Source organism: Leucopleurus acutus (assembly GCF_964270905.1).
Source record: "Leucopleurus acutus genome assembly, chromosome: 1".
Classification (NCBI taxonomy): Eukaryota; Metazoa; Chordata; class Mammalia; order Artiodactyla; family Delphinidae; genus Leucopleurus; species Leucopleurus acutus.
The window spans coordinates 21936947-21960341 of NC_139142.1; the positions used below are offsets into that span (position 1 = coordinate 21936947).

General features: G+C 38.2%; 1 protein-coding gene across 1 annotated transcript in view; it reads left to right on the forward strand.

Moving 5' to 3' along the window:
• Positions 1-23395, forward strand: part of CEP128 (centrosomal protein 128) — a gene marked incomplete at its 3' end in the record, with an annotated part of 415812 nt that overhangs the window by 141381 nt on the left and 251036 nt on the right. Inside the window, exon 15 of the mRNA XM_082855117.1 lies at positions 22372-22548. Coding sequence (XP_082711243.1) covers positions 22372-22548 — 177 coding nt within the window. The remainder of the gene's footprint in view (positions 1-22371; positions 22549-23395) is intronic.

Genomic DNA, 23395 nt, shown 5'->3' on the forward strand with positions numbered 1-23395 from the left:
TGCTGTCTACAAGAGACCCACTTCAGACCTAGGGACACATTCAGACTGAAAGTGAGAGGATAGAGAAAGATACTCCATGCAAAGGGAAATCAAAAGAAAGCTGGAGCGGCAATACTCATATCAGATAAAATAGACTTTAAAATAAAGAATGTTACAAGAGACAGGGAAGGACACTACATAATGATCAAGGGATCAACCCAAGAAGAAGATATAACAATTATAAATATATATGCACCCAACATAGGAGCACCTCAATACATAAGGCAACTGCTAACAGCTCTGAAAGACGAAGTCGACAGTAACACAATAATAATGGGGGACTTTAACACCTTACTTATGCAAATGGACAGATCATCCAAACAGAAAATTAATAAGAAAACACAGGCTTTAAATGACACAATAGACCAGATAGATTTAATTGACATTTATAGGACATTCCATCCAAAAACCACAGATTACACTTTCTTCTCAAGTGCGCATGGAACATCTCCAGGATAGATCACATCTTGGGTCACAAATCAAACCTCAATAAATTTAAGAAAATTGAAATCATATCAAGCATCTTTTCTGACCACAATGCTATGAGATTAGAAATCAATTACAGGGAAAAAAACGTAAAAAGCACAAACACATGGAGGCTAAACAATACATTACTAAATAACAAAGAGGTCACTGAAGAAATCTAAGAGGAAATCAGAAAATACCTATAGACAAATGACAATGAAAACACGATGATCCAAAACCTACGGGATGCAGCAAAAGCAGTTCTAACAGGGAAGTTTATAGCTATACAAGCCTACCTCAAGAAACAATAAAAATCTCAGGTAAACAATCTAATGTTACACCTAAAGGAACTAGAGAATGAAGAACAAACGAAACCCAAAGTTAGCAGAAGGAAAGAAATCATAAAGATGACAGCAGAAATAAATGAATGAGAAACAAGGCAAACAATAGCAAAGATCAATTAAACTAAACGCTGGTTCTTTGAGAAGATAAAGAAAGTTGATAAACCATTAGCAAGACTCATCAAGAAAAAGAGGGAGAGGACTCAAATCAATAAAATTAGAAATGAAAAAGGAGAAGTTACAACAGACAGTGCAGAAATACAAAGCATACTAAGAGACTACTACCAGCAACTCTATGCCAATAAAATGGACAACCTGGAAGAAATGGACAAATTCTTAGAAAGGTATAACCTTCCCAGACTGAACCAGGAAGAAATAGAAACTCACAGGTGAATTCTATCAAACATTTAGAGAAGAGCTAACACCCATCCTTCTCAAACTCTTCCAAAAAATTTCAGAGGAAGGAACACCCCCAAACTCATTCTATGAGGCCACCATCAGCCTGATACCAGCACCAGACAAAGATACTACAAAAAAAGAAAATTACAGACCAATATCACTGATGAATATACATGCAAAAATCCTCAACAAAATACTAGCAAACAGAAGCCAGCAATACATGAAAAGGATCATACACCATGATCAAGTGGGATTTATCCCAGGGATGCAAGGATTCTCCAGTATATGCAAATCAAACAATGTGATACACCACATTAACAAATAGAAGAATAAAAACCATATGATCATCTCAGTAGATTCAGAAAAAGATTTGAGAAAATTCAACACCCATTTATGATAAAAACCCTGCAGAAAGTAGGCATAGAGGGAACCTACCTCAACATAATAAAGGCCATATATGACAAACCCACAGCAAACATCGTTCTCAATGGTGAAAAACTGAAACCATTTCCACTAAGATCAGGAACAAGACAAGGAAGTCCACTCTCGCCACTGTTATTCGACATAGTTTTGGAAGTCCTGACGATGGCAATCAGAGAAGAAAAAGAAATACAAATTGGAAAAGAAGAAGTAAAACTGTCACTGTTTGCAAATGACATGATACTATACATAGAGAATCCTAGAGATGCCACCAGAAAACTACTAGAGCTAATCAATGAACTTGGTTAAGTTGCAGGATACAAAATCACTGCACAGAAATCTCTTGGATTCTTATACACTAATGATGAAAAATCTGAAGAGAAATTAAGGAAACACTCCCATTTACCATTGCAACAAAAAGAGTAAAATATCTAGGAATAAACCTACCTAGGGAGACGAAAGACCTGTATGCAGAAAACTATAAGACACTGTTGAAAGAAATTAAAGATGATACCAACAGATGGAGAGATACTGCATGTTCTTGGATTGGAAGAATCAGCATTGTGAAAATGACTCTACTACCCAAAGCAATCTACAGATTCAATGCAATCCCTATCAAATTACCAATGGCATTTTTTACATAACTAGAGCAAAAAATCTTAAAATCTGTATGGAGACACAGAAGACCCCGAATAGCCAAAGCAATCTTGAGGGAAAAAAGCAGAGCTGGAGGAATCAGACTCCCTGACTTCACACTATACTACAAAGCTACAGTAATGAAGACAATATAGTACTGGCACAAAAACAGAAATATAGCTCAGTGGAACAGGATAGAAAGCCCAGAGATACACCCATGCACCTATGGTCAACTAATCTATGACAAAGGAGGCAAGCATATACAATGGAGAAAAGACAGTCTCTTCAATAAATGGTGCTGGGAAAACTGGACAGGTACATGTAAAAGAATGAAATTAGAACACTCCCTAACACCATACACAAAAATAAACTCAAAATGGATTCGAGACCTAAATGTAAGACCAGACACTATAAAACTCTTAGAGGATAACATAGGAAGAACACTCTTTGACATAAATCACAGCAAGATCTTTTTTGATCCAACTCCTAGAGTAATGGAAATAAAAACAAAAGTAAACAAATGGGACCTAATGAAACTTAAAAGCTTTTGCAAAGCAAAGGATACTACAAATAAGACGAAAAGACAACCGTCAGAATGGGAAAAACTATTTGCAAACGAATCAAAGGACAAAGGATTAATATCCAAAATATGTAAACAGCTCATTCAGCTCAATATTAAAAAAACAAACAACCCAATCAAAAAATGGGCAGAAGACCTAAATAGACATTTCTCCAAAGAAGACATACAGATGGCCAAGAAGCACATGAAAAGCTGCTCAATATCACTATTACGGAAATGCAAATCAAAATTACAATGACGTATCACCTCACTCCAGTTAGAATGGGCATCATAAAATCTACAAACAACAAATGCTGGAGAGGGTGTGGAGAAAAGGGAACCGTTTTGCACTGTTGGAATGTAAATTGGTACAGCCAGTATGGAGAACAGTATGGAGGTTCCTTAAAAAACTAAAAATAGAATTACCGTATGACCCAGCAATCCCACTACTCAGCATATACCCTGAGAAAACCATAATTCCAAAAGACACATGTACCCCAATGTTCTTTGCAGCACTATTTACAATAGCCAGGTCATGGAAGCAACCTAAATGCCCATCGACAGATGAATGGATAAAGAAGATGTGGTATATATATGCAATGGAATATTACTCAGCCATAAAAAGGAATGAAATTGGGTCATTTGTAGATACGTGGATCAATCTAAAGACCCTAGAAAAATGATACAGATGAACCGGTTTGCAGGGCAGAAATAGAGACACGGTTGTAGACAACAAACATATGGACACCAAGGGGGGAAAGCGGCAGTAGGGTGGTGGTGGTGCTGTGATGAATTGGGAGATTGGGATTGACATGTATACACTAATGTGTATAAAATCGATATCTAATAAGAACCTGCTGTATAAAAAAATAAATAAAATTCAAAAAGCAAAACAAAACTCAAAGCCTCAGTTATATCATCCTTAAAACAGGTGTAATAATAAACTCTATTATTGAATTAAATGTGAAAATATATATAAAGTGCTTGGCTGAATTTCTGATACCTGATAAGGTATCGATTAGCAGCTGCCATTATTCTGTTATTATTTTGTTACCAAATAGATCCCAATTAATGGTTCAGCCCAGCAATAAATCAGCAAGCATTGATTAACTACCCAATAATGTGTCAGGTATTAAGGGCCAGGGAACTGGGAGGAAGACTTACTGTGGAACTATGCTGATTGGAAGTTTACAGCCCGACTGTGTTGAATCACTTGAGATGACGGTCCACAAAGAGGCAACGATGTGGGAAGAGCTGCCATTTCTATCAGCAAGTGATATTGCAGGCATGTTTGTTAAGCAAACCAAACAGGTGGGCAGGTTTGTAATTATGTCTGCTATTTGAAGACAGGAACCAAGTCTTGGTTGTTTTTTTTATCTCCAAGACGAGGCCGAGAGCCTGACACATGGTAGGTAATTTTTTTTGCGATACGCGGGCCTCTCACTGTTGTGGCCTCTCCCGTTGTGGAGTACAGGCTCTGGACGGGCAGGCTTAGAGGCCATGGCTCACTGGCCTAGCTGCTCCGCGGCATGTGGGATCTTTCCGGACCGGGGCACGAACCCGTGTCCCCTGCATCAGCAGACGGACTCTGAACCACTGCACCCCCAGGGAAGCCCATGGTAGGTAATTTATAAGTAAATTGTGGTTGAAGAGACAGGTGTGTATACACGCAAGTACGTACACATATGTTTACATGGAGATAAAAAATATCAATAACCTATGGATACGGATGTATATTCATTCTCCCTCTCTCTCCCCCCTCCCCCTCCCTCCCCCCCTCTCTTTGTCTCTCCCCCATTTCCCTTCCCTCTATGAGTGTGTATGTTTTTTTGTTTTTTATTTTTTAACATCTTTATTGGAGTATAATTGCTTTACAATGTTGTGTTAGTTTCTGCTTTACAACAAAATGAATCAGTTATATATATACATATGTTCCCATATCTCTTCCCTCCTGCGTCTCCCTCCCTCCCACCGTCCCTATCCCACCCCTCCAGGTGGTCACAAAGCACCGAGCTGATCTCCCTGTGCAATGCGGCTGATTCCCACTAGCTATGTACCTTACGTTTGGTAGTGTATATATGTCCATGCCTCTCTCTCGCTTTGTCACAGTTTACCCTTCCCCCTCCCCATATCCTCAAGTCCATTCTCTAGTAGGTCTGTGTCTGTATTCCTGTCTTACCCCTAGGTTCTTCATGACATTTTTTTTTCTTAAATTCCATATATATGTGTTATCATATGGTATTTGTCTTTCTGTTTCTGACTTACTTCACTCTGTATGACAGACTCTAGGTCTATCCACCTCATTACAAATAGCTCAATTTCGTTTCTTTTTATGGCTGAGTAATATTCCATTGTATATATGTGCCACATCTTCTTTATCCATTCATCCGATGATGGACACTTGGGTTGTTTCCATCTCCGGGCTATTGTAAATAGAGCTGCAGTGAACATTTTGGTACATGACTCTTTTTGAATTTTGGTTTTCTCAGGGTATATGCCCAGCAGTGGGATTGCTGGGTCATATGGTAGTTCTATTTGTAGTTTTTTAAGGGACCTCCATACTGTTCTCCACAGTGGCTATATCAATTTACATTCCCACCAACAGTGCAAGAGGGTTCCCTTTTCTCCACACCCTCCCCAGCATTTATTGTTTCTAGATTTTTTTTTTTTTTTTGGTGGTACGTGGGACTCTCACTGCTGTGGCCTCTCCCGTTTCGGAGCACAGGCTCCGGTTGCGCAGGCTCAGCGGCCATGGCTCACGGGCCCAGCTGCTCCGCGGCATGTGGGATCTTCCCGGACCAGGGCATAAACCTGTGTCCCCTGCATCGGCAGGCGGACTCTCAACCACTGCGCCACCAGGCAAGCCCTATTTTTTTTGATGGTGGCCATTCTGACTGGTGTGAGATGATATCTCATTGTAGTTTTGATTTGCATTTCTCTAATGATTAGTGATGTTGAGCATTCTTTCATGTGTTTGTTGGCAGTCTGTATATCTTCTTTGGAGAAATGTCTATTTAGGTCTTCTGCCCATTTTTGGATTGGATTACTTGTTTTCTTGTTATTAAGCTGCATGAGCTGCTTATAAATTTTGGAGATTAATCCTTTGTCAGTTGCTTCATTTGCAAATATTTTCTCCCATTCTGAGGGTTGTCTTTTGGTCTTGTTCATGGTTTCCTTTGCTGTGCAAAAGCTTTGAAGTTTCATTAGGTCCCATTTGTTTACTTTTGTTTTTATTTCCATTTCTTTAGGAGGTGGGTCAAAAAGGATCTTGCTGTGATTTATGTCATACAGTGTCCTGCCTATGTTTCCCTCTAAGAGTTTGATAATTTCTGAGCTTACATTTAGGTCTTTAATCCATTTTGATCTTATTTTTGGGTATGGTGTTAGGGAGTGATCTAATCTCGTACTTTTACATGTACCTGTCCAGTTTTCCCAGAACCACTTATTGAAGAGGCTGTCCTTTCTCCACTGTACATTCCTGCCTCCTTTATCAAAGATAAGGTGACCATATGTGGGTGTGTTTATCTCTGGGCTTTCTATCCTGTTCCTTTTATCTACCTTTCTGTTTTTGTGCCAGTACCATACTGTCTTGATTACTGTAGCTTTGTAGTATAGTCTGAAGTCAGGGAGCCTGATTCCTGCAGGTCCGTTTTTCGTTATCAAGATTGCTTTTGCTATTCGGGGTCTTTTGTGTTTGCATACAAATTGTGAAATTTTTTGTTCTAGTTCTGTGAAAAATGCCAGTGGTAGTTTGATAGGGATTGCATTGAATCTATAGATTGCTTTGGGTAGTAGAGTCATTTTCACAATGTTGATTCTTCCAGTGCAAGAACATGGTATATCTCTTCATCTGTTTGTATCATCTTTAATTTCTTTCATCAGTGTCTTATAATTTTGTGCATATAGGTGTTTTGTTACCTTAGGTAGGTTTATTCCTAGATATTTTATTCTTTTTGTTGCAATGGTAAATGGGAGTGTTTTCTTGATTTCACTGTCATATTTTTCATCATTAGTTTATAGGAATGCCAGAGATTTCTGTGCATTCATTTTGTATCCTGCTACTTTCCCAAATTCATTGATTAGCTCTAGTAGTTTTCTGGTAGCATCTTTAGGATTCTCTATGTATAGTATCATGTCATCTGCAAATAGTGACATCTTTACTTCTTTTTTTCCGATTTGGATTCCTTTTATTTCCTTTTCCTCTCTGACTGCTGTGGCTAAAACTTCCAAAACTATGTTGAGTAAGAGTGGTGAGAGTGGGCAACCTTGTCTTGTTCCTGATCTTAGTGGATATGCTTTCAGTTTTTCACCATTGAGGATGATGTTGGCTGTGGATTTGTCATATATGGCTTTTATTATGTTGAGGAAAGTTCCCTCTATGCCTACTTTCTGCAGGGTTTTTATCATAAATGGATGTTGAATTTTGTCGAAAGCTTTCTCTGCATCTATTGAGATGATCGTATGGGTTTTCTCCTTCAATTTGTTAATATGGTGTATCATGTTGATTGACTTGCGTATATTGAAGAATCCTTGCATTCCTGGAATAAACCCCACTTGATCATGGTGTATGATCCATTTAATGTGCTGTTGGATTCTGTTTGCTAGTATTTTGTTGAGGATTTTTGCATCTGTGTTCATCAGTGATATTGGCCTGTAGATTTCTTTCTTTGTGACATCCTCATCTGATTTTGGTATCAGGGTGATGGTGGCCTCGTAGAATGAGTTTGGGAGTGTTCCTCCCTCTGCTATATTTTGGAAGAGTTTGAGAAGGAAAGGTGTTAGCTCTTCTCTAAATGTTTGATAGAATTTGCCTGTGAAGCCATCTGGTCCTGGGCTTTTGTTTGTTGGAAGATTTTTAATCACAATTTCAATTTCAGTGCTTGTGATTGGTCTGTTCATATTTTCTATTTCTTCCTGATTCAGTCTTGGCAGGTTTTGCATTTCTAAGAATTTGTCCATTTCTTCCAGGTTGTCCATTTTATTGGCATAGAGTTGCTTGTAATAATCTCTCATGATCTTTTGTATTTCTGCAGTGTCAGTTGTTACTTCTCCTTTTTCATTTCTAATTCTATTGATTTGAGTCTTCTCCCTTTTTTCCTTGATGAGTCTGGCTAACGGTTTATCAATTTTGTTTATCTTCTCAAAGAACCAGGTTTTAGTTTTATTGATCTCTGCTATCGTTTCCTTCACTTCTTTTTCATTTATTTCTGATCTGATCTTTATGATTAATTCCTTCTGCTAACTTTGGGGTTTTTTTGTTCTCTTTCTCTAATTGCTTTAGGTGCAAAGTTAGGTTGTTTATTCGAGATGTTTCTTGTTTCTTAAGGTAGGATAGTATTGCTATAAACGTCTCTCTTAGAACTGCTTTTGCTGCATCCCATAGATTTTGGGTCGTCGTGTCTCCATTGTCATTTATTTCTAGGTATTTTTTAAATTTCCTCTTTGATTTCTTCAGTAATCACTTCATTATTAAGTAGTGTATTGTTTAGCATCCATGTGTTTGTATTTTTTACAGATCTTTTACTGTAGTTGATATCTAGTCTCATAGCATTGTGGTCAGAAAAGAGACTTGATACAATTTCAGTTTTCTTAAATTTACCAAGGCTTGATTTGTGACCCAAGATGTAATCTATCCTGGAGAATGTTCCATGAGCACTAGAGAAAAATGTGTATTCTGTTGTTTTTGGATGGAATGTCCTATAAATATCAATTAAGTCCATCGTGTTTAATGTATCATTTAAAGTTTAAGTTTCCTTATTTATTTTCATTTTGGATGATCTGTCCATTGGTGAAAGTGGGGTGTTAAAGTCCCCTACTGTGAATGTGTTACTGTCGATTTCCCCTTTTATGGCTGTTAGTATTTGCCTTATGTATTGAGGTGCTCCTATGTTGGGTGCATAAATATTTACAATTGTTATATCTTCTTCTTGGATCGATCCCTTGATCATTATGTAGTGTCCTTCTTTGTCTCTTCTAATAGTCTTTATTTTAAAGTCTATTTTGTCTGATATGAGAATTGCTACTCCAGCTTTCTTTTGGTTTCCATTTGCATGAAATATCTTTTTCCATCCCCTCACTTTCAGTCTCTGTGTGTCTCTAGATCTGAAGTGGGTCTCTGGTAGACAGCAAAGATATGGGTCTTATTTTTGTATCCATTCAGCCAATCTGTGTCCTTTGGTGGGAGCATTTATTCCATTTACATTTAAGGTCATTATCAATATGTATGTTCCTATTCCCATTTTCTTAATGGTTTTGGGTTCGTTATGGTAGGTCTTTCCCTTCTCTTGTGTTTCTTGCCTAGAGAAGTTCCTTTAGCAGTTGTTTTAGAGCTGATTTCGTGGTGCTGAACTCTCTCAGGTTTTGCTTGTCTGTAAAGGTTTTAATTTCTCCATCAAATCTGAATGAGATCCTTGCTGGGTAGAGTAATCTTTGTTGCAGATTTTTCTCCTTCATCACTTTAAATATGTCCTGCCAGTCCCTTCTGGCTTGCAGAGTTTCTGCTGAAAGATCAGCTGTTAACCTTATGGGGATTCCCTTGTGTGTTATTTGTTGTTTTTCCCTTGCTGCTTTTAATATGTTTTCTTTGTATTTAATTTTTGACAGTTTGATTAATATGTGTCTTGGCGTATTTCTCCTTGGATTTATCCTGTATGGGACTCTCTGTGCTTCCTGGACTTGGTTAACTATTTCCTTTCCCATAATAGGGAAGTTTTCAACTATAATCTCTTCAAATACTTTCTCAGTCCCTTTCTTTTTCTCTTCTTCTTAGGGAACCCCTACATTTCAAATGTTGGTGCGTTTAATGTTGTCCCAGAGGTCTCTGAGACTGTCGTCAGTTCTTTTCATTCTTTTTTCTTTATTCTGCTCTGCAGTAGTTATTTCCACTATTTTATCTTCCAGGTTACTTATCCATTCTTCTGCTTCAGTTATTCTGCTATTGATCCCATCTAGAGTATTTTTAATTTCATTTATTGTGTTGTTCATCATTGTTTGTTTCATCTTTAGTTTGTCTAGGTCCTTGTTAAATATTTCTTGCATTTTGTCTATTCTATTTCCAAGATTTTGGATCATCTTTACTATCATTATTCTGAATTCCCTTCGAGGTAGACTGTGTATTTCCTCTTCATTTTTTAGTTCTGGTGGGTTTTTTATCTTGCTCCTTCATCTGCTGTGTGTTTTTCTGTCTTCTCATTTTGCTTATCTTACTGTGTTTGGTGTCTCGTTTTTCAGGCTGCAGGTTCGTAGTTCCCGTTGTTTTTGTTGTCTGTCCCCAGTGGCTAAGGGTGGTACAGTGGGTTGTGGAGGGGACTAGTGCCTGTGTTCTGGTGGATGAGGCTGGATCTTGTCTTTCTGGTGGGCAGGTCCATGTCTGGTGGTGTGTTTTGGGGTGTCTGTGGACTTATTATGATTTTAGGCAGCCTCTCTGCTAATGGGTGGGGTTGTGTTCCTGTCTTGCTATTTGTTTGGCATAGGGTGTCCAGCACCGTAGCTTGCTGGTCGTTGAGCGAAGCTAGGTCTTGGTGTTGAGATGGAGATCTCTGGGAGATTTTCACCGTTTGATATTATGTGCAGCTGGTAGGTCTCTGTTAGACCAGTGTACTGAAGTTGGCTCTCCCACCTCAGAGGCACAGCACTAATCCTGGCTGCAGCACCAAGAGCCTTTCATCCACACGGCTCAGGAGAAAAGGGAGAAAAAGTAGAAAGAAAGAATTAGTAGAAGAAAGAAAGAAAGAAAGAAAAAGGAAGCAAGGAAGGAAGGAAGGAAGGAAGAAAGATGGGAGGGAGGGAGGAAGGAAGGAAGGAGGAAAGGAAGGAAAAAGAAAGAAAGAAGATAAAGTAAAATAAAATAGTAAGATAAAATATAATAAAGTTATTAAAATAAAAAATAATTATTAAGAGAATAAATAAAAAAGAAAAAAAAAACGGACGGCTAGAACCCTGGGACAAATTGTGGAAGCAGAGCTATACAGACAAAATCTCACACAGACGCATACACATACACACTCACAAAAAGAGGAAAAGGGGAAAAATCATAAATCTTGCTCTCAAGCCCACCTCCTCAATTTGGGGTGATTCGTTGTCTATTCATGTATTCCACAGATGCAGGGTACATCACGTTGATTGTGGAGCTTTAATCTGCTGCTTCTGAGGCTGCTGGGAGACATTTCCCTTTCTCTTCTTTGTTCTCACAGCTCCCAGGGTCTCAGCTTTGGATTTGGCCCCGCCTCTGCGTGTAGGTCACTGGAGGGCGTCTGTTCTTCGCTCAGACAGGACGGGGTTAAAGGAGCCGCTGATTCGGAGGCTCTGGCTCACTCAGGCTTGGGGGAGGGAAGGGCATGGAGTGCGGGGTTTGCCTGCGGCAGCAGAGGCCGGCATGACATTGCACCAGCCTGAGGCGTGCCGTGGGTTCTCCCGGGGGAGTTGTCCCTGGATCACGGGACCCCGGCAGTGGCGGGCTGCACAGGCTCCCCGGAAGGGGGTTGTGGATAGTGACCTGTGCTCGCACATCGGCTTCTTGGTGGTGGCAGCAACAGCCTTAGCGTCTTATGCCCGTCTCTGGGGTCCCGCTTTTAGCCGCGGCTCGCGCCCGTCTCTGGAGCTCCTTTAAGCAGTGCTCTTAATCCCCTCTCCTCGGGCACCAGGAGACAAAGAGGGAAGAAAAAGTCTCTTGCCTCTTAGGCAGGTCCAGCCTTTTCCCCAGACTCCCTCCCGGCCAGCCGTAGTGCACTAATCACCTGTACTAATCACCCCAGTCCTCTCCCTGAGATCCGACCGAAGCCTGAGCCTCATATATCAGCCCCGCCCGCCCGGGCAGGGGAGCAGACAAACCTCTCGGGCTGGTGAGTGCAGGTCGGCACCGATCCTCTGTGCGGGAATCTCTACGCTTTGCCCCCCGCGCCCCTGTTGCTGTGCTCTCCTTCGCGGCCCTGAAGCTTTCCCCCTCCGCCACCCAGAGTCTCCGTCCACGAAGGGGCTTCCTAGTGTGTGGAAACTTTTCCTCCTTCACAGCTCCCTCCCACTGGTGCAGGTCCCGTCCCTATCCTTTTGTCTCTGTTTATTTTTTTTTCTTTTTCCCTGCCCAGGTACGTGGGGGGTTTCTTGCCTTTTGGGAGGTGTGAGGTCTTCTGCCAGCGTTCAGTAGGTGTTCTGTAGGAGTTGTTCCACGTGTAGATGTATTTCTGGTGTATCTGTGGGGAGGAAGGTGATCTGCGCGTCTTACTCTTCCGCCATCTTCCCAGAATTCTGAGTGTGTATATTTGGCCGGATTGGGGGAAATAAAAACAAGAAAACAGGACAAAAATATGTTTTCAATGAAAAAAACCCCATGACTTATATCCCAAAGATTCCTACTATTTAAGCAATAGAGTGAACTTGATAAATAGGGCCTAATGGATTAAAGGATTTTCTAATCAAAAGGGTTTCTGTAAGAACCATTTCTGGTCAGTGTATAGGTTATGTAGGCTCTCTGAGATGCTTAGCTAACTCAGTGAATACTTGTTGTTTTCCATAGTTATACTTAAGTTATTTTAGAAGACTTTCTTTCTCTTTTTTTTGCCTTTATTTTCTATTACTAGTTCTTTTGGGAAATGTGAAAGCTGCAGTGAAACAATTAGGAGACAAATTTTGAGACATCTAAGGCAGTTGCAGTTCACGGGAACCTAAGTGTTGAATTGATTAGGATTTGTAGAAATGTACTTTTGTTCCTTCTCATGAAATCCTTTATTGAAATCATTTGTGAAGTGACACCTAGCAACATATTTAAAGCTATGGCTATGTTGGCTGAAAACACTTAGGAAATAATTTTCTTATACAAAATGTGGATCTTTAAGAAATGGTAATTATAATTCACATTTGCAAGTGTAATTATGATGCCCATTTTTTACAGACGGTGGAAACTGAGGGCGAGGGTGTAGTATAGTGACTTGCCGAACATTGCATAGCTTGTGGTGGAAAACAGGATATGAGCATAAATTCCTTGTATTTTTCCCTTTATTTACTGCCAGTAAAATGACTCACATTTGTGTCTTTTCAATGAAATTTTAGTGTTGAATTTAAATTTAGGGTTATTATATTCAACACATTACCATATCCTCTCTTATGTTTTTTAGCCTGACACAAATTTTGGAATAGAAGTCATCAATGATTTTGTTAGAAAAGTCTAATTAAAACCTGATATTTCCACATAAAAGATATCTGTGACTGGAAAAAATGAATCAGTGTTGTTGAAATTTGTGTTTTGTTTCTAATTTGACCATCTGTTTAGGATTGCTGTTTCTTTCTCATGATGTGGAAAAATATATATGATTGTCAGATGTCTCTTCTATAAAGTATTCACTACTTTGCAAAAACCACAGTTTCACATATTTTACTAAGATAGTAGCAGGCAGAATTCTCTGATTTCCATTTTTTTTCCAAGTACGAGAAAGAAATTGAAGCAAATGAGCTGTTGACTTCTAGCATTTACTTAATGGTTACACTTTACACCATTTTTAGGCAGACTGTGCTCTTTCTTTGGTGCTTCGTCTATTTTAAATAGTGTGAGTAGAGTAAAGCTATAGCAAACTTAAACCAGATACGTTAAATAAACACTAAGATACTATGAGTAAGTTCCTGTCAGATTTCTCTCATTTAAAAACAACAACAATAAAAATAATAATAAAATTGTCAAATTGAAGGTAACATTATAAATTTTGCATTTGCCATTTATAAAGTGCTTTTAATTGAATTCCTGATAGTCATTAAAGCCACAGTAGTCCTTACTTTCACAGAGAATTGACAGAAACACCAGTTTACCATGTATGAATCACTCTGCCAGGTGTTAAGAAACAAGTTTAGAATGCAAAGATGGAGTGATTGTGCAGTGCCGGGGGAGCCCAGTTATACATACAGCTGCAGTGGAGGGAGGGTCAAGATATAAAGATGTATAGAAGGACATTTGGTCTACTTTCCAGACTGGAACACAGGCGTGGAGAAGCCATTTCCAAACTCTCCTCCATTGGCAGTGACCTCTTCACCAACTATTTACACTCACAGAGGTTGATTTTAAGTGAATTTAAGGAGTGAAGTCCAAGTTTGTGTCTTTATGACCCCTGATTTGGACTTGATTTCAAGGCATTTAATCTTTAGCTGAGTGGTTGATAACTATAAGGGCTTGAGAAGAAAGAAGTCCTTTTGGGCACTTGCCTTTAAAATCCTCTATTACTAGTTTGATTTCATTTCCTTGTGAAACTGTGAGTGATACCCATCCTGTGGGTGTAGGAGTTAGGCTAAATAATAGTACCTACAGTTGCTTGTGGTGTGTAAAGCCAAGGGGAAGAGGCCACATGAAAGATCTCTATTGCATCTGTGTCAGTGCTCTGCTGGATGTTGAGCAGACCTAGCTTGCATTGGTAGACCCTAAAAGGGAACATAAGAGGAATGTCCTGGTTCGTTTACATTGTGTTTCTTTTATCACCATTTAAAGCACCAATTGACTCAGTCCATTTTATCATTTAATCTTGAACAAGCAATGTTCTTTCAGTTAATGCAAAACCAATAACTAGACGGTGCTTATTGTTTACACGAGTTATGTTATTTGGTGATCTGTTTTTAAACTTTTTTTCCCATATTATTTCATAAGAATAAATACATGCTTAAGCATCCTTTAAAGAAAAAAATAGAGGAGAGGAAGAAATTCTGATGGTTTCCAAAGACACAGTAAGCTTATAAACATTTCTCTGGAAATGAATGATGCACTTTTTTTCTTTTGAAAATTAAACAATGTTCGTTCCAAATGCATAATTTGAAACTCTAGTTGTTTGTTTCCTTGTCTGTATTTTGTTTCAGAAATAGAAATGCATCAAAAGTGGCTGATTTTAAATAACGAATGTTATTTCTGTTTCCAGGCATTGACTTAAGAGAAATACATCATAATTACAAAATGGTCCTAAAAGTTAATGAATGCATAAAATACCCTTTAGAGGCATATTTGTTTCCAACTGTGAATATTAATTTCTAGGAATGTATCCAATACATATCCTAACACCTTTTTGATTTTGCTGCCAGTGATCTTTGTATTGCTCAATATTCTCCTAGAAAAAGATACTAAAAAGCCTGAGGCAAGAATAATTTCCTTAAATGGGGTTAGAAGTTTAAATTTGAATTTCCATTTTTTGACTTCTGTTTTATGGATAACTTTCCTAAGCCTGCCTAAGACCAGGTTATAGATTGGAAAGTCTTCCACACTCAAGTTTTAACATGCATCAAATCATCTATCCTGTTTTCTAATTATGCCATTACTTTTTTCAATTAACTCTACTGTTTTACTAATGCTCTTAGTTCTTACTCTTATATACTATTAATCATAATTTCTTCCCTCCTTTGAAGGAAATAGTATAAAGTATATACTTACAGAGGAGAAGGAAGTGTATATCTAACTCAAAAAATAGTAGCATTTTGATTTTAATCTTCTAGTAGGAATTACAATGTTCTTTTGCTTTCTAAATACATGTAAAGAACTCTCTTATTCTCTCACACATAGACCTATACGTAACTCATCAGCAAATCTTATTACCTCTATCCTCAAAATTTATTCTGATTTACTTACCACTGACAGAGCCTTTACTTTTCTGACATAAGCTTACTTTGATGGTTATAATAACCTGCTACTTACAAGATGCTTGCCCTCAATGATTTGACTAATTAATGTATTACAAAAACAAACTTACTGAAACACAAGAAGTTATTGAGTTTAGAGATTCTGTTTTTTTTTTTTTCTTCTTCATTGTTGTGTAGTTAGGGACTATGCCTGGCACATAGAGAATACACTAAAAAATAAAAAAGAAACACTAATGGAATGAATGGAACATTAAAGGATATTTATGTTTCAGAAAGATTTATCGATTGACTGCTATGTGAGACACTATTAGATGCTGTGATTTTTTTCTCTTTTTTTAAATTTACTTTTTATTGAGCTAACATTGGTTTACAACATTATATAAATTTCATGTGTACAACTCTCTACTTTTATATACACTGCAGTGTGCTCACCACCAAAAAGTTAGTTTCCATCTGTTGCCATACAGTTGATTACCCTTTACCCATTTTACCCTCCCCACCAGTCTTCTCCCTCTGGTAACTATTACTTTGCTCCCTGTATCTATATGTTTGTTTTTGCTTGTTCACTTATTTTGTTTGTTTTTTATATTCCACATATGAGTGAAATCATACGGTATTTGTCTTTTTCTGACTTGTTTCACTTAGCATAATACCTTCAAGTTCCATCTACGTTATTGCAAATGGCAAGATTTCATCTTTTTTTGTCTATGAGAAGTATTTCATTTTGTGTCTGTGCGCACACACACACACACACCACATCTTCTTTATCATTTATCTGTTTATGGGCATGTAGGTTGTTTCCACATCATGGCTATTGTACATAATGCTACAATGAACATAAGGGTGCATGTATCTTTTCTAATTAGTGTTTTTGTTTTCTTCGGTTGAATACCTAGAAGTGGGATAGTTGGATCATATGGTAGTTCTATTCTTAATTTTTTGAGGAACCTCTATACTGTTTTCCATAGTGGCTACACCAGTTTACATTTCCACCATCATTGCACGAGGGGTGCTGAGATATTTAAATGAAGAGGAATAAGATCTTTGCCCTAGAGGAACTCACAGTCTGTTGAGGTGACAGACATAAAAGACACACCGAGTAGTAAGTGCTACAGCAGAAGCTCATACTAAGTGCCACAGGAACATAGAGAAGGAACACCTAGTATTCCTAAGAACTGAGGTTACCTGCCATTGCTATAATAATCATGTGAGTGATGAAGTAGGTGCATGTTATTGGACTTTCATAACAAGTAAAATATTCAGTTTATGACCTTCCCTTGTCCTCTTTATTCCAGAGTAGTGTTGGGTTCACAGAAGGCAAAGGATATACGGAGGTTGAATTCATGGGGACTCTTTCAAATTGATCTTAACTATTGATTTTAGAATTGTTGTTGCTTTATTGTGGTTTTACAATATTTTTGTAAATATTGTGGTTTTAATTTTTTGATACCCATCTAAGTGTTTAATATATAGCCATAATTTTAAGAAATCCATACTCATGTACGATCTTCTGTTTTTAAGAAATGTTTGAAAAAAGTAGTTACATCTGACAGCAATTAATGCATTATTTATTTATTTGTTGGCTGTTTTGTCAGACAGCTTGAACTGCAGTATAGTAATTTTCCAGATTAAACTCTTTTCAAATTTCCTATAATATCCATAGTAGATCCTTCTCTTTTAGTCATGCTGCAGTTTCTGCCTTGGTTGGCATTTCATATTGTATCTTAGCTTCCTTGCAGCTGAGTCAGCTCTGTTGGCAGAAGTAATGTGAGCCTTCTTTAGAGAGTCAGATAAATGGCTTCCAGACAGATCCAATTTTTGTTCAGGATAGTTTCATAATTTGCCTTGTAATGCTAGTATCCTGGATTTAAGGCTTAGGCATGATAGTTATCTTGAGTTACAGAAATATTCTTCCTCAAAACTTTTTAGGTGATGTGTGCAGGACTATAGTTTCAATAAGCCATGCTTCCAGTAACTTTGAATTACATTGCATTAGTTGTAACTTCAGCCCTTAACTTTGATTTCTCTCTTACTGTTTACTCTCTCTCTGTCTCTCCCACTCCCTGCTCATGTATTATAGATGGCCTTGGGGCTGAAATATTGCACACTTATTCAAGTTAGTTTTCAGTAAAGGAAAAACATTAGCTTTGTAAATTAATGATTTATTTAGTGGTGTGAGTGTGCTTTATTTGCTATAATGTTTCTCTTAAGGTGTGTGAAGAACTGTTTTCATTTTATGTAATAACCGTATTGGAAATAAAGTGGGTTTTCTGGAATACTTAAGACATTGAAGGAATCTCATAAGCTTTGACCAAGGAGATAACATTTTGGACATGCTCTAGTTTTACTGAAGTTGTTCTATTTTCATTAAGATTGTGTCTCCTTGTAATCTTTATAGCCTTTGGGAGAGTGAATGTTCTAATTAGAGGAGCACTTCTTATCCTTTGAATTAAAGGTTCATTGATTAAGCTCTGTGTGTGTGTGTGTGTGCGCGCGTGCATGTGTGTGTGTGTATGATGACATTGTAAGTAGTATGATTTTTGTTTCCTTTAGACACAAACGTCAACAATGTAAGCCTTTCCTGTCTTGAAGTGGAAGCTTCATGAAACCTCTGCTGTTTTGACTGTGGAACCGTACCTTGTTTAGTGTGGTATTAGGTATACTTTTGAACTGAAATCTAGAGCAGATTTTATGTGTACACAGGTACATCTCCAGTGTAGAGGATGCAGTAACCCCTAAAGGTTTAGGATACTGTGCATGCTTGATGGGTTTTTTCCCCCTTTTTTGTGGTCTATTCTGAATTTGCCAGTATGTCATATATTTTCATTTGCAGTGATAAGGCTTATTCAGAAATAGTTTTGAGTTATTCTTTCTACTTTATGACTACGTTAGCCCCCATATAAGATACTGTTTTGCCCAAAGACTTACTTTCAGCTTCAGGTTCAGAGGATTCACTGGTAAAATAACCACTCCACACTTTAATAAGCAAGAAATAAGGAAATTTATTATATTAGTAAGTTACAGTATGAGGACAAGCAATATATGTATATAGAGAGGTACATACATCACCAAATTGGGGAAGCCCCTACATCCAGATCCAAGCAGCGCTGGGAAATCCCTGGAACAGTGATCTGGAGTCCCAGCTGGAAGGTCCCGAGCAGTGCGTCCACCCCACGGCTGAGACTTCAGAGTACTGCTCAAAGGAGTCCTGCTCGTAACGCCAAGCCGCAGCTGATAATCACCAGCTTACGCGCAAATATGCAGCTCTGGCCATTATCAGAAATGCTTTGCTCTCTCTTCGTAAGTCTCGGAATGTCCGCTGAACTGGCCAGATTCCCAAGGCCCAGGAAGCTTCGTGACTTACTGCCTTCCTTATCTGTTGGTTTTCAGGCTTGCTAGCGCCATTTCTGCTGACCTACGTGGTCCAGCAGTTTGGCACGTAGCTCCCTTCAGGGTCTTTGTTTGGTCAAAGGCCTATTGTTGCCTCTGAAGCCTGAACAAGACTATTACCTTCCCTAACACCTACTGACAACTTTTTTGAGTTTTTTCACATTGGCTTTCTAAACTTCAGTTTTAAGAACTCAACCTTTATAGCATTTCAGTAGAGAGCACTAGTAAGGGAGTTGGGACTCAGTTTACGGGTTATTGGCTCTTTGACTTCAGTCAAGTTGCTTTGTCTGAACTTTGGTTTCCTCATTTCATAAAATTAAGGGTTGGGTTTGTTTTCTAAGGTTCTTTCTCCAACTCAGTCATGGTCTAGGACTGATATCCCTTTTCTTGGATCATATAGACCGTCATAGTCAGCTTAGGCTATCCCCACCCCCCTACCCGCTGCAAAGAAACTCCTTATATTCCCAAGACCCAGGCATCTGTGTCCATTTACGCTGAAACATTGAAGTTGGACTATCTGTGTCTTCCATGTTTCTAAATAGTCTCTGAAATACCGCGTCTTACTTCTGGTTCTCTTGAAATATGGTAGCTTTTTGTTAATGTTGCCGTAGAATTACTGCTCCCTCTGATTTCACTAGAAGACCAGGGAATAGCCATAATAGTGCCTAAATATTATCATCTGCTTTTATTAATCTATATGCCCCCAATGAGATGGTTGATTGAATTAATGTCAGCCAGTTTAACTTCCTCCCATAGAGTTAGCTGTGCTTGCTCCATTGGTAGAGCTATTTCTGAAACATGAAAGTGGGAGAAACAGCTAATTCTTTGGGTGCCATAATTAGTGTTTAAATTGATATTCTCAAGCCAGAAATTTCAAGGAGAAATTTGTTGGCTCTGTGAGAGTAAAAGCCATATCTATCTCATTTACTCTATCCCTAGCATCCAGAAGAGTGTACTGCCATAGTAGGCCTTCCATAAAAATTTGTAGAATGAGTGAAGAAATCAAATTACAGTTGCTTAGGTACAGAATGGAAGAGCTTATTTAACTCTTAGATTTAGGGTCTTGAAGGACATGCAGAAAGGATGGAGGACCAGTATGATGCAGTGTCTGAAACCGAGTTAAATAAAAGAACCTGGACCTTTGCCTGAAATATCAGAAGATTCAGTAGGGGTGGAGGATTCATTTATTTACTTTAATTTTTGAGTATAGCACTTAGACTAATGGAAGGATTTTGCGGCTTTGTCAATTACTCTTTTCCTTGAAACTTGAGTTGGTCGTGTAGGTAGGGGTTGGATGACGATCTGTCAGAAATGTCAAAGAAGGGGATCCTGAAAGAACAGATAGTTGAACCCACTGCTCTCTAAGGTTTATGTGAGTTTATAGCTCTGTGAGTTTCACTTCAAAGGGAGATTGGACATGATATGCTGTCTCACAGAGGATAGTGAAGTGGATAATGAAATTTTCAGTCTTTGTTAAAGTGATTTCAGCATTCTTAAGAACATCAAAATGTAGAAATAGTTTTGTCTTCTTTTTAATGAGGGAAGTAACAGAGAGCACAGAAAAGTGACAGTGGAAAAAGAAAGATGGCTGTGAGCGAAGAGAGAAAAGAAAGATCAGTTAGAACATCCTCGTGAATTGTGTGGATTTCGAATATGAACAGTTGTCCCCTAAGTATGTCAGCAACCCCTGATAGAGTGTTTTCTTTATTAATATTACATCAGCGAGAATACTGCAGGCCTATGTTTGTTTGGAGGCCTATGTTTGTATAGAGGAAACATAGCACACTTCAGTGGCCTTTGAGTATATAGATCTGCATGGTAGTTGATGAAATGATCTTTACAGTATTGAATTTGTCTGCAAAAAATGTTTAAATCACGTATTTAGCAAAGTGGAGGAGTTTAAAGATGACTATAAACATGTTTCGTGGTCTCCTGAAATTATCAGTTTATTAAGGCAGACAGGTGCAAGACCAAATAATTATCATATAGCTTAGTACATTTTTAAAAAAACTACATGATACATAATATACTGTGGAAACATTCTGCATTGGGAGATCAGGAAAGAAAGGAGACTGGGTCTTGAAGGATAAACTTTGAAGGATAAGATGTATAGGTGGGTAGGTACATAACAACAATACCTACATTCTGATCCATATGGCAGTTATGGTTCTCACTGTAAGCTAATGTAGTTAATTGAGTGGTATTCTAGTGTGTACATTTGTCTCTTGTGAGCTTAATGCACTCTACTGCTGAAACATGACTCAACTTGGAGTACCAAAAAGAAAAGAAAATCCAGCTCCTAGGTTTACAAAGCTGAGCTCCAGATTGGGATGATGTACTCATGAAGGTAAATGCTGTCTCATGACTGCCAGTTCCATTTTGAAATAGTGCAATTTCAGAGTGAGTTGTTCAGATGAGATGTGGGCGGAGGAGACATATGTAGACCTACTTGAGAGCTGAAAGTAGTTAAAGTATGAGAGAGTGGAAAGGAGGGAGATGAGGCTGGAGAGAACGGCTGAAGACAGGTTGTGAAAGGAGTGTTCTTTTGCGCAGAGGGTGTTTCTTTCATTTTTTAAAGTAAGTTGAATTGCAAGGAAATATCATGTATGATTATTGTGCTCGAATGCCATTCCACTTTTCATGATTACTTTTCATTGAAAAATTCTTTGTTATTTTAAATTCAAGCTGGTTTGTTGGCCGTATCATCTTCCTGCTTGTGTTGTATTTCCTAGGGTAGGTAAAGATGATTAGGCTACTATGTAATGACTGAAGGCATAACTAGCCAGCCATCATGACTTTTTGGTCCACTGTTTATACTTAGAATTCTAGTGATTCTGTTATTTTCCTCCAAGCCTTGTGTAATACCACTTGAATTTCTCTAATAAATTTTGAATTAAATTGTGTAATCGTAATGATTGAGAATTGTTTTGTCTAGGGGGGCCCCTAAGTCCTTGTAATCTCTTAAAGCAGCAGTCCCCAACCTTTTTGGCACCAGGGACCATTTTCGTGCAAGATGTGGGGCAAGGGGAATGGTTCCGGCGGTAATGTGAGCAAAGGGGAGCGGCACTTGAAGCTTTGCTCACTCGCCTGCCGCTCACCTCCTGCTGTGCGGCCGGGTTTCTAACAGGCCGCAGACCGGTAACCGCCTGGGGGTTGGGGACCCCTGTCTTAAAGGGTTCTTTAGAAACCCCTTTTCATTAAGTATATTTGCTTACTTGAAAAGTACCTCCATCTTCTATCAAATTTTCATGACTCAAAGCATTTATGCAGTGTAACTGCATTTGAAAACATAGACATTTTAAAAAACTGTTTTAATGAGGTAAAGGTAGTAGTAACACTTTTTTCTTCTCCTGAAATGAAGAAGCACTGTCTTATTTGACATTTTGCCTTTTCTAGTGTTTTACTAATATTTATTGAAAGCTGTTTTCTAATACGCTTCTTTGAGTTGGTTGTACAGATACTACATGTGTTTCTTGTCTCCACTTAATAATTAACTTCTGTTTTTATTTCTTATCAATGCCTTAGGAAAAACATATAAACAATGAAGAAGAGCACTCAAGGAGGATGGAAGAGGCCAGATTGCAGCTCAAGGATCAACTTCTTTGTCTGGAGACTGAACAGGAATCCATTCTTGGTGTGATAGGAAAGGAAATTGATGCAGCTTGTAAAACCTTCTCCAGGGACTCAATGGAGAAATTGAAAGTAATTATGAGTTCTCATTGTGCCTTTCAGTTAGTTTCCTAATATATAATTATAAGAAGATTTTAATGCATGGTTACATGGTAGTCACATTTTTATTCCAGAGAGTTTTATGAAACAAAATAATATCTTGCATTTTTTAGAATAAGCTATTTTATCTATTGTACATTCATGGTAAGAGATAGTATGCTGTTATTCCACTGAACTGCCTGTATCTCACTCTGTAAAAGAAAATGTCTTACAAGGGAAGCAGCAGTTCTGACTAAAACAAAATCCTTCGAGTGAAGAAGCCTGGATTTTGAATTTTTTATTATCACTGGTTATTTTTGTTGTTGTTAATATATTACTGGCTAACATCTTTTGAGTACTAATTATATTACAGATAGCGTGTAAGTAAGTACTGGTGTATGCATTCTCTCCCTTAATTGCTGAAACCACTCTATCCTTTAGGTACTCAGATTAAATCCATTTTAGAAAAGAGAAAACAAGGCTTGGAACGATTAAGTAACTTGCCCCTGGCCACGTATCTAGTCAAAAGCTAGAACTAGGACTTCAAACCTCGGGTGTCCAACTGTGGAGCTTAAACAAGTAACCACTATGCTATTTGCCTTCCCTATTTAAAAAAATTACATTTACTTTCGTTTTCCTATCTTTAAAATGGCTTATTGCTACTCAATATGTAGTCCTAGTGAAATGATAAATAAAAACATGTTAATCATGGATGTTCTTAATTCCTTGAAGGTAAGCACCTCTTTTGACTCTAGGTTCTAGTACTGCTGTGTTACATACAAAGAGCATTGCAGTGCTTTAATATGGTATAACCAGAATACATTATAATTTAGCCCATCAT